General features: G+C 44.9%; 1 protein-coding gene across 1 annotated transcript in view; it reads left to right on the plus strand.

Annotated features, from left to right (window-relative positions):
- Fancd2 overlaps positions 1 to 9,769 on the plus strand; it is a 91,723-nt gene extending 81,954 nt beyond the window's left edge. Inside the window, exons 36-42 of the mRNA XM_065425604.1 lie at positions 1,956 to 2,046; positions 2,144 to 2,215; positions 3,099 to 3,137; positions 6,037 to 6,186; positions 6,826 to 6,972; positions 9,299 to 9,385; positions 9,480 to 9,769. Of these exons, the coding sequence (XP_065281676.1) occupies positions 1,956 to 2,046; positions 2,144 to 2,215; positions 3,099 to 3,137; positions 6,037 to 6,186; positions 6,826 to 6,972; positions 9,299 to 9,385; positions 9,480 to 9,551 (658 nt within the window). The 3' untranslated portion in view covers positions 9,552 to 9,769. The remainder of the gene's footprint in view (positions 1 to 1,955; positions 2,047 to 2,143; positions 2,216 to 3,098; positions 3,138 to 6,036; positions 6,187 to 6,825; positions 6,973 to 9,298; positions 9,386 to 9,479) is intronic.
- Positions 9,770 to 15,361: the final 5,592 nt, after the last annotated feature.

The following is a 15,361-nucleotide window of genomic DNA, read 5'->3' on the forward strand; positions in this document are numbered from 1 at the left end:
ACCGCGGGAATGCGCTCCTGCCACTTCTCATGCCACTGCTTATGCATTCGCCATCATCTTCTTTAAAGGGCCCCCTCACGAGGCCCCATAGCAAATTTTGGTTATACTCTGAATGTTGTTACGTGTCCTATGGGTAGCGTTTCGCCACAAAATTTTTCAAATCGGCTCATTAATAGCAGAGATATAAATATTCCAGTGCCACAAACCCATGATTCCAGAAGGCGAGGCACTCTCTCCACTCGCCCCGTCTAGCCTCCGCAAGCGAAATTACTTTCCTGAGATCTCCCATACCAGACCTCGAGGATTGTGTGATGCATACGTCACCGGCCCCGCCTTAATTTTTTTTTTCTCCTCACCTTTTTATTTATTTATTTATTTATTTTATTTTTTTGGCGCTATGCACGAGCTGTTGTGATTGTCTGGTTTCACGCAGCGTATGATTTTGCGCACTGTGCACAAGGACAGTTGACCAGCATTACAATTCAGTGCTACATGAATACTGAAGCAGAACAAGCAGATCGCAGAGCATGAACACGTGTTGGAACACTGTAGCAAATGGCATAGTTTCGGTACCTGCGCACGTGACTGCACAACCATGCAAACAAGCAGACGAAGCGGAAGTACATCTTTCTTGCTTCGGTGTGAAGTAAAACAACAAACATGCAGACATTCCATTTGTGTGTTTTATTATTTCTCTAAACTTCAATTCGTCAATTCAAGCAACAGATCACACAGATAACAGATGTTGTCTTGAATAATTCTTGAAGTCACGTGTCACCACGAGCGACGTCACACTGCGGACCCAAGTACGTAGGTGCAGGTATGCGAGTACGTCACCGTCTGGCTTGGGGCGCAGCGGCCACGAGGAGAAGGGAAAACTGCGTTCGAATTGAAATTTCAGACCTTTCCACGGCAGGTAGCAATGCAATTCTTTGGAAACACGATCGTTGGCACCCATTGTATGCTCTGCGCTTGTCAGCTCAAAATGGCTAGACCTGGTGAGGAGCCCTTTAACAGCTGGCACCAATGCTACTCATGCCAGCGTTCCCATACTGCCCCTCCCTCTGCGAAGGCACTATGGCACTGGCCCACTGCCAGTTGGTGTGGTGATTTTGGTCTCAAATTCTTAAGCTCAGTAGCAAAATGAAAACAGGTATAGAGCTAGCTGCAGTCAAATTTTGCACTAGGGAGCATCATAATCGTTGGGCACTTCTTTTTTCCACCTCAATATCACTTGACACATGAAATAATGCTGTATTAAAATTTCTTTGTGTCCTTCACTTAAGCTTTGAATAGACGTAATGCTTTTCCTTTTCATGTTCTATTTAGCTGCGTCTAGAGCATGCACTAGAGTAATCAGCTGTGCAGTGTCAGCGCACTCTTAATGTGGTGCGCTGTGATTCAGAATCTTAATTCTTGTGCTTTGCAACTGTGTCTTGTGGCTGTGCCATCTCACGTGTGCAGCAACTTCTGTAAGCTGGATTTATTTACATTCTAAGTACTTGGGAATTGCAGTACATTTCTTGCATCTACTACGCATGACCAGACAACATGCATTTTAATTCATGCTGCGTCGCCAAGCTGAGGGGAAACTTAGCTTTTCCTTGTCCTCATTGTTCTGAAAATTACCGTGAACAGCTGCAGTTTGTTCAAGTGTCTAATAATGTAGTGCCAGCAATATACTTGAAGTCAGCATCACTCACGACACCTACCATTAAGAAAAAATATAAGCTGCTTGAAACCTTAATTTATAACAAGCACAAGTTTTCCTTCTTTTATGTATACATGAACTTTCTTCGTTAAAGGTTTTTCCTGAGGTTCTCCAGAGCTCGTATATGAGATACTACAGTAAGCACCGAGAGAAGCTTTGTCAGGTTTGGATCCCCAATCGTCAGTGCATAATAGCCCATTGCTGTGGAAGTGCTTTACGAATAACCTTTCCTTTTGTTCCTCAGGTCTACTCTCAATGTGTACTACAAGACAATGTTCTCCAACCTGGCTGATGGTGTCCAAAGCCTCTCTGTAAAAGTGGCCACGAACCAAGAGGTATGGGTGCTCATTCAAGAAAACCTTTTGGCTTCTACACTACAAAGATGGAGATTAAATTTAAAGTGAGTGCCTGCTTTATTTTGTTTTGTTCTAGGAAAAGGTAAAGCAGCTTGAGAAGTGGACCCTAGCTGTCGAGATCTTTCACAAGCTGGTGGAGGTCATAAAGGTGAGTGTGGTTATACATTATGTGTATGTGTCGTGGTGGCTTAGCGGTTGTGGTGTTGCGCTGCTAAGCACGAGGTCGCAGGGTCAAAACCCAGCCACTGCGGGTGCATTTCGATAAGGTCGAAATGCGAAAACGCCTGTGTGCTGTGCATTGGGTGCATATTAAAGATCCCCAGGCTGTAAAAATTAATTCGTATTTCCCCACTACGGCATGCCTCATATTCAGATCATGGTTTTGGCAAGTAAAACTGTATAATTAAAGTACATATGTGCATAGCATTTCTTCTAATCTTTCGCCGCAGTTAGTAAGATATTGAAGATCTGTTTCAGTTATTCGAAGATAAAATTAAAGGGTGGCTGTGGTGAACGCATTCCGATAGGGGCAATCATAAAAATGACAGTGTATACTTAGATTTAGGAGGACTATATAAAGAAAAACCCTATGTGGCCAAAGTTAGTCCTGAGCTATTTACTACTGCATGCATGTTGCCAATGAATAATGCTTAGTCAGTGAAATGAGTTGTGAATTCCGGTTAATTAATGATCTCACTGGACGTTATGCAAATTATGAAGCCCGCTGCTACAAATTGTTTTGACAGAAAAAGTATCTTCATCTCTACTGCGTGGTTTTTTAAGAGTTCGTCTTCACCAAGACACCTGGTATGAAAAGGCATGACACAGTCTATTGTTTAGGTCCTTGTAGACCATGTAAATGAAAATTAAATTGGGATCACATGCCATGCCTATCTGTTTGTTAGCCTGAGAAATTACAGAATGATCGTGTTCTTCTTTGGCTCATGGATCCTGCTGTTGCATTCAGACAATGTAGTGTTGAAGATTGCTTTAAGAGAGTTGCTCACTTTGCTTTTGCTCTACTGTTTCAGAAATTATCAGTGCGAAAGAACATGGCTGTTTGTTTGAAGGTAAGCACTCTCTCATTATGTTGGCACTAAGCATGAAGTGTACCTGGAATTGGAAGTGAGCTTGTGAAAATGCAGACAATCCGCCATGCAGAGAGTTTGGCATTGGCGTGACTCAGAGACCTCCCTTGCTTGCCACTTTAGTCTGGCTTGCATTTATGGGTTCCAACATATGCCATGAGTGTGAAATCCATTTTAGATTATCAGGATGACTAGGTGTTCCACGAGCTATGCCAATTAATTTAGGAGGGCTACATAAAGAAAAACCCTAGGTGGCCAAAGTTAGTCGTGAGCAAAGTTAGTCCCGAGTCTTTAACCTTTTGACTGCAAAACGTTTTTTTTTTTAACTGCTCCTCAGCCCCTGCCAAGATTTTTTTTTATGTCCGTTTAATTACCTTTTGCGCTACATAAAAGCTTCCATTTAAGCATCCGTGAACAGATTATAATTCCCTTAGTTTCTGAAAACCCGCACGGATGGACTTGCCACATTGGCCATATAGCTATGGCTGCCCGTCTCATCCTCAGCTCCGGCTGTCATGTCTTTTCTTTTTTCTTTTTCCACATATCGGTTCAGCGGACGTTCCATACTACATAGAAACTGATTGTTCGTCGTTGGTTTCTTCCGATTCATAAATCATCAACAGTTCATAAATTTCTTCGCCTGTCAAGGTGCAGATGAAATTGCCAAACTGGTCTGCCATGGCTGCCCTGCTGAGACAGAGCGACAGAAAACTAAGGCGTTTGCTCAACCTGCAGTCAGAAATTGAACTTACAAAAGATTGATATGTTTAGATGACCTCTTCATAGATAGCAGAACCGGTACACATTGTTCTTTTTTTTGCAGCAATTGCTTCTAGAGAGGCAGGCAGATAGCTGTAAACTGAAAACGACTGTACTCGGGAGTAGCAGGAGCTGTGTGAGGGTGGGGGCCCTAGTGAAAGGCTTAGTGAAAAGCTTAGTCTCCAAGCCTCTGCAGAAACCCATTATGGTGCAGAGTCAATTGTAGAATTTTCCACTACTGGCTCTTGACACACTGTCACATTTAAGACTGTTCGACCACACAGTGGAACAGCAAAAGACTTGTGTGCTCAGAAGGGACTGCAGCTACATTTATTGTTTGCTTAATATGAGACGAGAGTAATGACGGACTTTTCACACCAGTTCTGGAGTCGAAAAGGTTCTCTCATGTGACAGCTACTAATCGTCATCCTTGTTCACGCCCCTGCATTGGCCTGTGGTTACACAACTATGACAGCATGCTTGGAATTCAGAATTGTGCTGTATGATTCTGTAGCGCAGTCGACTTCCATCAATTTGACCCTGACGGGACGAGCAAAATTGATCGAATTATATTGTGGGTCGAATTAAACAAGATGCAGAAGAAATGCCAAAACGCACCACTAATTCATTTAGCAGTATTTGCCCTATTTTTATATGGCCCCAAATTAAACGCGCGCCCTCTTTCTAACTGTTCAAAGTAGAAAACTAATGTAGAAATTACGTAAAGCGCTTAAACAAAGTAGAAATCTAATGCACACCCGATTATTTAGCAAGAAAATGGGCGAGGGTCTTTAATATTTGGTGCACATTGGTGGCCGGTTTCCTAAAGTCAGCCTTATCGCAGTACAGTAGTGTTATGCGGTAAAGCATATGAGCACCACAAAGGCAATTTTGGTTTCGTGTCTGATTGCGCCATGAAGGGCAATTTCCGGTCCAGCTTTCTTGAAAAAGAGAAAGGTGCACCTTAAAGTCAGGTAGATACCATACTCAGACCTTGTGAGCTACAGTTATTGCTTAAAAATCCTCCTCGAGCAGGCCGAAAATAGCCGTTTTCGGCGGGAGGTGATGTGTGTTTACCACATTCACTGTCCCCTAAGCTCTGTCAAGACAGACGCTGCCACTAAAGGAGTCGCTACTGATGTCACCGTAGGGTTCAGGTGTGTGCGTGCTGACTGGTCAAGTTTGAGCTTTCCGGCGAAGACCAGCTTTAGGGTCGAAATAGTAAAAGTTTGGACCCATAGAGATGCATGGCACAGGCCAGTACCTTTGGTAGGGATCGGATTAACCGAAAATCGAATTAACATAACTCTGCTGTATTAACATTTCTGCCACACTGAGTAGACCGGAAGATCAAGTTCTTAAACTCCCAGTTAGATAGTCTTAGAGGGCACTGCAGGACTTCTTGAACATGGTAAGAGAATGTTTATGATCTGTAGACAATGTTGCCATTAACATAAGAGCTAAATATACTTCTGAATGCAGCAGGGAGCCCACACTCTCAGATAGGAGATTGCACTCTCTCTCTCTCATACGGCTTTTGAGGCCCCCGCTATCACGCCCCCGCTATCACGCCCCCTCTATCACGCCGCATCTGTGGCGTCACAGGCCTGTGCAGGAACCCATGGGCACCAGCCATTGTACGATCATTCGTGACCAGGAGTTACTGCTGAACACAAGCTTGCACACACTTGCACATCTCTCCAAAATTTTAGCATATGTGGAAGTAGTGGTTGTTTGTGTCTCGTCTGTTCTGTCACAGCTCCTTTGTTGCTCTCAGGCACCTTTGCTGGTGCCAACCATGAAGGGCTGCCATAAAGGCACTGCAGAAAGAAGAAAAGGTCAGAAAAGGACCAATACAGAGGCAATCACTATTGGCACTGCTGCAGCGGAGCGGAAACATTGTGTTGAGGAGGAATGGGAAAAGTAAACATTGCACTCTTTGTACTTCGCTTATTGTTAGATTGTTTTAAAAGATTTCTGCAGAAGTACATTCACTGAAAGGCACTCACTGAAACAGCCTGGAGTGAAAGTGTGCTCTGAAAGGTGTTTTTAGTTCTGAAGAAAAGGTGTTGTAGGGTCCCTTTAAAGTTAATCATTACTCGCACTGTTATTTTACCAACAGTTTGGACGCCAGTTCTTGGATTCCTTCCTGCGAAATGGCATGCCTTTGCTTGACTCGCTCTTCAAGTCCCATCCCACTGAAGTTCAGGCTCTTCTCAAGAACCTCCAACAAAGCACTCGGTACCTCCAACACATCTGCAGCCACTCGAAGGTAAAGAGTTTGTGCACCGTATAGCGTGGGAATGCACCTGTGTCATGCAAAAAAGATGGGGCATGTGCAGTTTGTTCCAGTGCTGACCATGCCAGGCTGACAGACCCAGTGTGTTGGGCACCTATGGCGGTATTCTTGAACAATCACTTATAAAAGTATGGCCACTGTAGTGAGATTCTGTGTGGTTCAGCATTGGACATGTTGGTGTCTATGGGTGACACCGTTCACGGAGCTGTGCCATGACAGTGTGCATGGCACTGCACAAAAAATGTTGTTAGCTATATACACCGGTGCATCCAGTGCCAAGTCATGCTGTGTAGTAAGCCTTGCAGTACTATCACATCTTGTAAAGGTACAGTGTGCTCAATTTTCATTAATTTCAAAACTTTCACTGTGTCTTTTAGAGGTGTAACATAGCATATGTCTAAGCATTAACAAAGGACAGGGTTACAGAGGCCCTTAGTGCAACAGAATTACATGAAACAACAGTCAGGTGGCTTCCTGTAAATCAGTTGTGCCAAGTCTGAATGACCACTTTACCATTGCAATAGATAAAGTGTCGGTGCCATAACCTGCTTTATTTGAATAGACATTGATTATTTAACAATAATCGCTTTGTATGCCTTTTCTTGCTTGCAGCTAGTGAAAGATGTAGCACTGACAGGGCAAGTGCCCGCAGTGCGCAAGACGCTGGAGGGCTTCGTCTTTCGTGTCAAGGCCATGTTGACAGTGAACCACTGTCGGGAAGCCTTCTGGGTGGGGAACCTCAAGAACCGGGACCTGAAGGTAATGTGTGGCTAGAATCCAGAATCCAAACAATCCTAAATTTGTTTTCTAATGTTTGGGATAATTGCTCTTCAAAAGAATCTTTCACATTTTCATAATTCACCAGTGTGGACCCTTGGGCCTGCGAATGAAAGTTCATTGTTCAAGGAACTGTACAAATTCTAGGCAAGGAGCGATGGAACGAAGAATGCTAGACATAACATTAAGAGACAGAAAGAGAGCAGTTTGGATCAGAGAGTAAATGGGTATAGCCGATATTCTAATTGGCATTAAGAGAGAACAATAGAGCTGGGCAGGTCATGTGTCATGTAATGTGCAGGTTAGATAACCATTGGACCATTAGGCTTTCAGAATGGGTACCAAGAGAAGGGAAGCGCAGTCGAGGACAGCAGAAGACTAGATGGGGTGATGAAGTTAGGAAATTCACAGGTGCTAGTTGGAATCGGTTGGTGCAAAACAGGCGTAATTGCAGATCACAGAGAGACGCCTTCGTCCTGCAGTGAACATAAAGTGGGCTGATGATGATCATAACAAATTATGACAGGCACAGAAGAAAAGAATGCAGGGCATACAACTGTATCTGCAACTACACCATGTATTCGGCACCTCAATATAGCTAAGTGTGTTTATACACAATTTCAATATAACGAAATTTCAGTAGCACCGTGAAGGAATACCGAGACAATGGATGGAAACTTCTGTGGATGTAGATAGTCAAACGGTGTAATTGCAAGTGGCTGCTTGCAAACGCATGTCAAATCTCGTGCCGTGCAAGCAAGGTCTACCACTAAAGCAAAGCAGCGTCATGTTCTGTATAAAGTCTAAGTGTAATAAGACCTTATTGTGCCCAGTGCGCTTTGGGTGCGAGTGAAAGCGTGCACGGATGAGCTGAGAGGGATGGTAGCTTGATGAGCGCAGTTTTCTGATGTGAGCAAGGGGAAAGGGAGAAGGGGTTGCGATCACGCGACCAAGCGCACAAGAGAGTGGGGGGGGTAAGGAAGTGGTAGGCAGGTTGGCGCACATGTCCTTTTTAGCACGGCCATGGCTACACATGGCTGTCACCACAACTGAGTGCATACACACGCATACACAGTTGTCGCTGTGTTTTAGAGGTAACCTGCTGCATGTGCAAAGAGTGGGTGGGCTGAAATGGCATGGCATCATGTGCACTTCCAGCACAATTAGTGTGGGAGGTTGCATAATCTTGAGTTTCGGAGACACATTATAGTGAAAGGCAGACGAAAAATTAGCTCCCCACTGCTGGCGCTTTTCATTATAGCATCATTCCACTACCAGCGGCACTATTAGCCGCAGAGGTGGAGTGGACTCAAAAGCGTGGCTGGCTTCGCTTCGTACAACCCATGTGAAAATATCGTCAACACGGCATGAAAACGCAACTTTTGTTGCCGACTCTCAAATTCAACAAATTAATTTTTTTGTCATTGAAATTTGCTTTTTCAGATTTTCCAATAATCCAGAAATATTTGTGGCCTCTTCCATGTAAAAAAAAATCTATCAGTGACTGTGCTTATTTGCATAAAAGGTAGAATTTTAATGTGACAGAATTTCAAATTTCGATATGCGTGAAACTCCAAGATTATAGAACCTCCAGTACTAAACACACGTGAAGACCTTGCGCATGATTCCACAGCATGTTGGCAAACCCACTCTTTACACATGCAGCAGATAACCTCAAAACAGGGCAGACAGGCTACATACGCACATAGCTGCGCTGACAGCCATGCTAGAAAAAGAAGATGCACGCCAACCTGCCCCCACTCCCTCTCCCATCACCTCATGTGCATTTCATTGCGTTACCATGAGATCACTTCCCTCCCCCTTTCCTTTTGCTCCCGTTGAAGGACAGCACTCGTCAAGCCACCAACCTTCTCAGCTTTCCCTCACAAGCTTTCACTCGCACCCAAAGCACACATTGGGTGAGATGCAATAGGATCTCATTGCCCTTGGACTTTACGTGGAATGTGATGCTGCTCTCCTTCTGCTGTCACTCATGGCCACGCAATGCACATTTTAAGAGGCACGTTTGAAAGCACCCATTTGTAATTCAACCATTTGATCATCTGCATTCGAGGAGGTTTCCATTTATTCTCTCTGTGTTCCTTCGCAGCGGCAGAGAAAATTTTTGATATTGAAATTGTGTATAAACACACTTCGTTATATTGAGGTTATAAATATGTGTTCTGTAAACAAGAACTTATAAAACGGTAAATGCTTCATTACACTAAGGCTTAACTGTACAAAAAAAAATGTTTAGTGTGTTTAAGTGGCCTAGTTTTGTAAACACTGTATTCCATGGCTTCCACAGGGGGAGGAGATTTTGACACAATCAGTACGTGAGGACTCGGCTGAAGAAATGGCAGCTGCAGATGATGCCGAAGATGGCAACGATTCGGTGAGGCTCCGAGTTGTGAGAGTTCTAGCCTAGGTGTTTGAACTCGCATCTCAATGTCTTGTACTTAACTGTTCAAATTGTATTGTTTGTTTAGGATGCCTCCCACAACAGCGAAGAAAATGCAGCCGAAGAACCTATGGAACCAGAAGTCAGTGAGGAATTTTAATAAGCTGTTCCTGTGATAAATTGACAAGCTTGTTTTTTTTATGTTTGTTTTGCCTACAAGTTATTGTAACATATTTTTGTTTATGTTCCACTGTGCTGGCAAGTGATCTTTCTGAGTTTAAGTTTTGACAAAGCTGCTTGACAATCAGTGTGGCTATTTTTATTGTACATTGATAAAAGAATTGCATCATTTTGTAATAAAATTTCTTAATACACCCATCTCAGATTCTTGATACATTTCTTCAATCTAGCTGTCAGTGGTGACACAAGTTCCCCAGAAGATAAAGGGATACGGACACAAAAATTGGTGGGTGGTTTTCTGCGTCAGAACAAAAGTTGAACTGTTAAAAATGACGAATACAACAAGCTGCTTAGAAAAAGAGAACGAGAAGCACCTTTCTTTTGCGATTTTCTGTTGCGCCTTGCCTCCAAGCGGCCGCCGGGAGAAGCTGAAACTTGACGTCATGACACCCCTGCGTGCCCGCGCGCGCGCCGCCAAGGTCAGCCACAGCCGGCGCAGTCTTTCCGGAGCGTCGGTGCCTTGCAGCGTTTGTTTATCGCCGTCGGCTATGTTCGCACGTGGTCTGTCTGAAACATCATCCCCGTCAGCGCTCCATGCAGGTGGTGCATCTTACACGCGTGTTCGCACGGTCGTCGATCGGTATTGAAGCATTCGTCGTGGCGGAAGAAAATGCCCATACATTACTGCGCTCACGGCTGTTATAACAGCATTATCCGTCGTGACACGCCGTCGCGCACGTTTCCCAGAGACGAGAAGGTGCGTGAACTTTGCATACGTGCCTGTCAGCCACCACACCCAGCATGGAGACTTCTAAAAAATGGCTTCATTTGCGCGGACCACTTGGTCGACGATGCTTATGCGACCAGCCCGGCTTTGCTCAAAAGCCTTGGCATGCCGCTCAAAAGGCTCCTGTTGAGGCAATACAATTCAAAGAGCGGGTGCTTAGTGAGGCATTCGTAACTGTTAGCTGTGTTCGCCAACTTTTGTTGTTCTGGCAACAGACCTTCTCTCTTTCTGTACGCATGTAGCCGCAGTGGTGACCGCAGGAGTGCCTGTTAAAAGAAGGGAAATTACCCTTTCATTGGCTGTGCAAGAACAGATATTCTCGGCTTGTGACAGAAATTGTTTACCCTGCGGATGCATGTGTTTATCACAAAACAATATAGTCATGTTGTGTACACTCTCGCTGCGTCTAATATTGAACGACAGCATACGAGCGCTCTTTTAATTGATCAAATATACAAAACACAGCCAGGAAATGAACGCCAGACAACAGCATACATGTGTAGTAATCTAAATTGCGCAGCACATTTATCTACATTGCCGTTTCACACGTTGCTTTTCAACCTCAAGCAAAAAATTACGGATTTTCATAGGTCTCTGCATAATCATGCGTCGGGTTTCATGACTTGGTTGTTCGCGCAGCATTTCCCTATTAAATGTCACAGCCAAAGACTTTCCTTTGTCTATGGCCACAGAATAGATGTAGCTAAGTGATCTGGTCGACGGGTCCCTAGCGCAGCCACCCATCTCAACGAGTTCAACCAGTAATTGGCTTCTAATGGCGTGAATGTGAAAGTAGCCGTAAACACAGGGCTATGAAACGGCTGGAAAATTCTACACATGCCGTGCCTCATCGCATAAAAACGGAAGCGTGCAGCGATCGAAAGCCGACAGCGTAGGTAAGCACAAAGCGACGAGCTATACGCTACCCACGATTCAGCCGTAATAGCTCCCTTTCTGCCTCGACGCGGGTCACGAAACTAGGCATTTTGCATCCTACGTAACATAACTTTACGAACTGCTGCTGCTGCACTTCAAGTTTACTAGAAAAAGAAATTATCATGTTGCTGGCCCGGACTGCCCGACCGGCATGTTCAAGGCCGCCTGCTCTTCTTCGCCGCTTGACGCGGAAGGCTCGTAACCGTAAGCGGTTATATTTCTTGCTAAGTTGGAATGGTCCTCGTATGCAGACGTGTACTCATCGCTGGTAGAGGCACCAGAGCCCCAATCCATGCTCGCGACTGCGGCGGCGGCGCGCCTCAAATGACCGTGGCCGGCCGGCTTGCTATCCGACGGGGGTGTCGTGACGTCACGCCTTCCAACTCGCTTGGGCCGGGCGGCGTTGCGCGCGCTCACAAAAACGCCAAAAATAAAGCCATCCACTGAAAAATGAGCGAAGTGACTACTTGTTTTCGGTGTACTCGCACGCTGAGGACTCATTTTTTGTATTATCGTAAAATGTTCAGATTTTGTGTCCGTATCCCTTTAAGGCCTCTGGTAAATTCTGGAAATATGTCTTAAAAGTTTCTTCTGAAGAGGAGCGTTTTAGGAAGCCTGCCTTTATATTCACAAGCGTACATTGTTTTTTATAATTTGTTCATGCTTTTTTTGGGACCACTTTTTAAGTGCTAACAACTTAAGTTATCTTTAAGCGCCAAGGCGCACCTACATAGAACTTCCTCAAATGTTTTTGTTTGTTCTATCTGTTGCCGCCGAACCTTGTCTAAGCAGACTGTGTACAAGCGGGATTCGGATAGCAATGTACTTTCTGGAATGCATGTAGGCACCAGCTATTACGCTGGAGCCTTTGGCGAGTCATTCATATATAAATAGCTGGCACGCTTGACCTGTAGATCATATTTCGATGACCCATGTGTGCTCACGGCTATCATTGCTACGACTGTGACTTTTTTTGCTGGGCACAGGTTCACCTAATAAACAGTTAGTTTCCGTGACTTGCATTGTGCTGCTGTGGTTGTTCACAGTCACTACAACGCGACATGGTTGTTCACTGTCACTACAATACGATATTTTGATTGAGTTAAGAGGAAGCTTTAGCTCAGGCCCAACTGTGTTGCAGCCTATCCAAATACATGTAGAACGCAGAAACACTTTTCTGAGATGACCACTGGGATGATTTGAATGAAATTTGTTGCATGTGAGAGAAACTAAATTCTAGTGACTGTTGGAAGTGGACTTTTGATTTAAGATCAGATTTTCTTAAAGAGAGTTTCAAAATTTCGCAAGTCTGAAAGAAACAGAAGCACTAAGTTTACGAATATTTGTAGCTCTGTACCAAGAACAGCTATCATAGTTCTGTAAGCTGCCTTCGTTAGAGCATCCAAAGTGGACAAATTTAAAGCACCAATTTATATCTTACGTGAATTCGTTAAAATGTTCACTACAAGGGTTTTGCAAGGGTCGTACTGCATTATTGGCAGTCTAATTCGGAGCCCTGTATAATACATCGAATTTGTCTGCCTTAGATGTACTATTAGATGCAATTTGCATAACTGTGGTATTGTTTTTCACTGCTGAGTTAGAGTGGTAAACTTGATCGTTTCGCTTTCTGAAAATTGTCAATATTCAACAATTCATGGCCTAAATCAAATATTTGCTACCAACAGTCACTAGATTTTATCTTTTTCTTTTAAATGCAACATACCTCAAATTTGGTGCTGGGGTTGCCGAGAGAAACTGTTTCTCCTTTCCTATGTTTTTAAATATCTCTCGAGCGAAAACTTCCTCTTAAGAGAGAGTGGTGAGAGACAGGTTTATTACCTCAAGTGTTAGCTGTTGCTCATGCATGGAACTATGTCACTCAGTATGCCCCGAGGCCTAAGAATGTAAGCTGGCTGTTTTCGCACCATTGTTTACGCTTTTTTATAATATGGATGGCGTAGTTAGCACCATAACTTAGCAGTGTGCATTATATAACCAGTAAAGTGGTAAAGAAAGCCGGACATAATGCATCACGACATTAGCACTCGAGTTTACACGAATATGATGCGTCTTTTTATTTTTCTTTAAATAATTGCCCGCCTCCTGAAGATCTTTAAAGCATATTCGAAATCATGCTCCGAATATAACGGGGAATTCTTTTCCGCCAATTTCGCTCTTCAAAACGCGGTGTGCTTAGCCGCTGTACAGCGAAGTATTGCAGGAAAACCAACTTCTCGATGGCGGAAGATGCAGCATCGAGATCGCACCGCGTTTCGACGCGCACGAGCCGTGCCGCACCGTCTGCGCATGCGTGGGGCGCGCGGACGCGAGCTTGCGCGCGTCCGCAAGCGTACGTGTGGTGTGGGCTTAAGATCTGCGCTCTAAAAGCGTGATATGACTCGCGCCAAAAGAACGTCACGAACAAAGTCCAGTCGACGGCCGCGAGCGCTCGTCACAACGGTGGCGTGACGGCAAGCGCCGGCAGCTGATGGCGCGCATGCTTGCTCCAAAAGGAATGTTCCGTGCGCGTGCTGCCAATCCTTTCACCATTTCAAGTGTCACGTCTCCAAAACTTTGCACATCACGTGACTTCCAATACAAGGCGCGCGGGAAGGCAAGCGTGCATGAAGCCGCGAGCTTTCTGAAACGTCGGGGCGCCCGCGGGTCACATGCGCGCGGGCAGTGATCCGCTCGAAAGTGCGGACAAGGTCACGTGACTTACGTAGATTGTGCGTTCGGATAACGCTGCACCAGCCTTTTCGGCTTGCCTTCGCATGCTCACTCTGCACTTGCCCGTAGCAGATCACTTGCACGACCTGCGGGCGGCTCATTCTCTTCGCACATGAGGACAACACGGCGGCGGCGGCAAGAACGCGCCTCGAGTGTCCAGATAATGGCTCTCGTAAAAAACGAAAGTTGTAACAAAACTCGGTGCCCTTCCACTCTGCAAAGAAGGATGACCAGCAAAGCTGTGTATGTGAGCCCCCTTAATGATACCTCCGCCGCGGGTCGGCCCGACATTGCACTATTTTCGAGATTTTTTTTTTGCTACACGCGGACACAATAGAGGGGAAAGTAGCCCTTAACAGCTTCTCTGTAATATAGGAAGTGTACTCCAAAGCGGGACAGCTTGTAAAACATATATACTGATAATGGAAACCAACGTACTCTCGATAGTGGCGATATAATTAAATTCTGGTGAACCTCGCGAGTATCTCCCTCCTCTGTTGTTTATCGAGGCATTATACAGACACTTCTCATGAGCCGTTTGCCGATATTCACGTATCTGCAGCCATAGTAGCCAATACGTCGGACCGGAACGCTGGCTCAAGACATACGCGGGTCGGTTATTCGGCGAGCGTGAGGCGAAAATATCTCTTTTTTGGACAGGCGCATTCACTCCTTGTGATAAAGAACGAGCTCGCCCAAATCAAGGTTTCAATGGTTTTAAAACCACCAAAGTTTGACTATTTCGTCCAACTTGTTTTCGGGCCATGCACTGCACATATTTTGTCATTACGGCGTTATAGACGTTTCGCACCTGCATTAAATATATAGCGAGCGAGCGTTACATTTTTTTTTTCTAATAAATTTCATAATGTAATTTCATCTGCGGCCCGGCAGTCAATCCTTGAAATTTGTGCGTGCGTGTGTGCGCGTTTGGAGCCGTAGGCGAAACTTTGATTTAGCAAGAGAGTTGCAAATGAGAGAAAGGCAGGGAGATTAACCAGAGCTAAAGCCTCCGTTTTACTACCGTATGCTAGGGGAAGGGGAAGCAAGGACGGAAAGAAGATCGGGGACAAAAAGAGGTGTGAAAAAAGAAAGTGACGGGAGCTGATTGAGCAGAAATGTCCGTTGCACCAACAAGCATTTTGAGGTCTCGATTGACTCAGTTTGTGGATACTCTTGGCAGCGATTCGGTTTTGCACGGTGCGTCGGTCCTGTCCCACATAAAAAAAAAAAGAAAGAAAGACGATCCATTCGTACTCAAGGCTCACCCAACGTGGTCATAAAGAGATCGAGATGTCTCTGCCTCGCGAGCATGGACTCTGGCGCCTCCGCGA

This window comes from Dermacentor albipictus, chromosome 1 (genome assembly GCF_038994185.2).
Source record: "Dermacentor albipictus isolate Rhodes 1998 colony chromosome 1, USDA_Dalb.pri_finalv2, whole genome shotgun sequence".
Taxonomy (NCBI): domain Eukaryota; kingdom Metazoa; phylum Arthropoda; class Arachnida; order Ixodida; family Ixodidae; genus Dermacentor; species Dermacentor albipictus.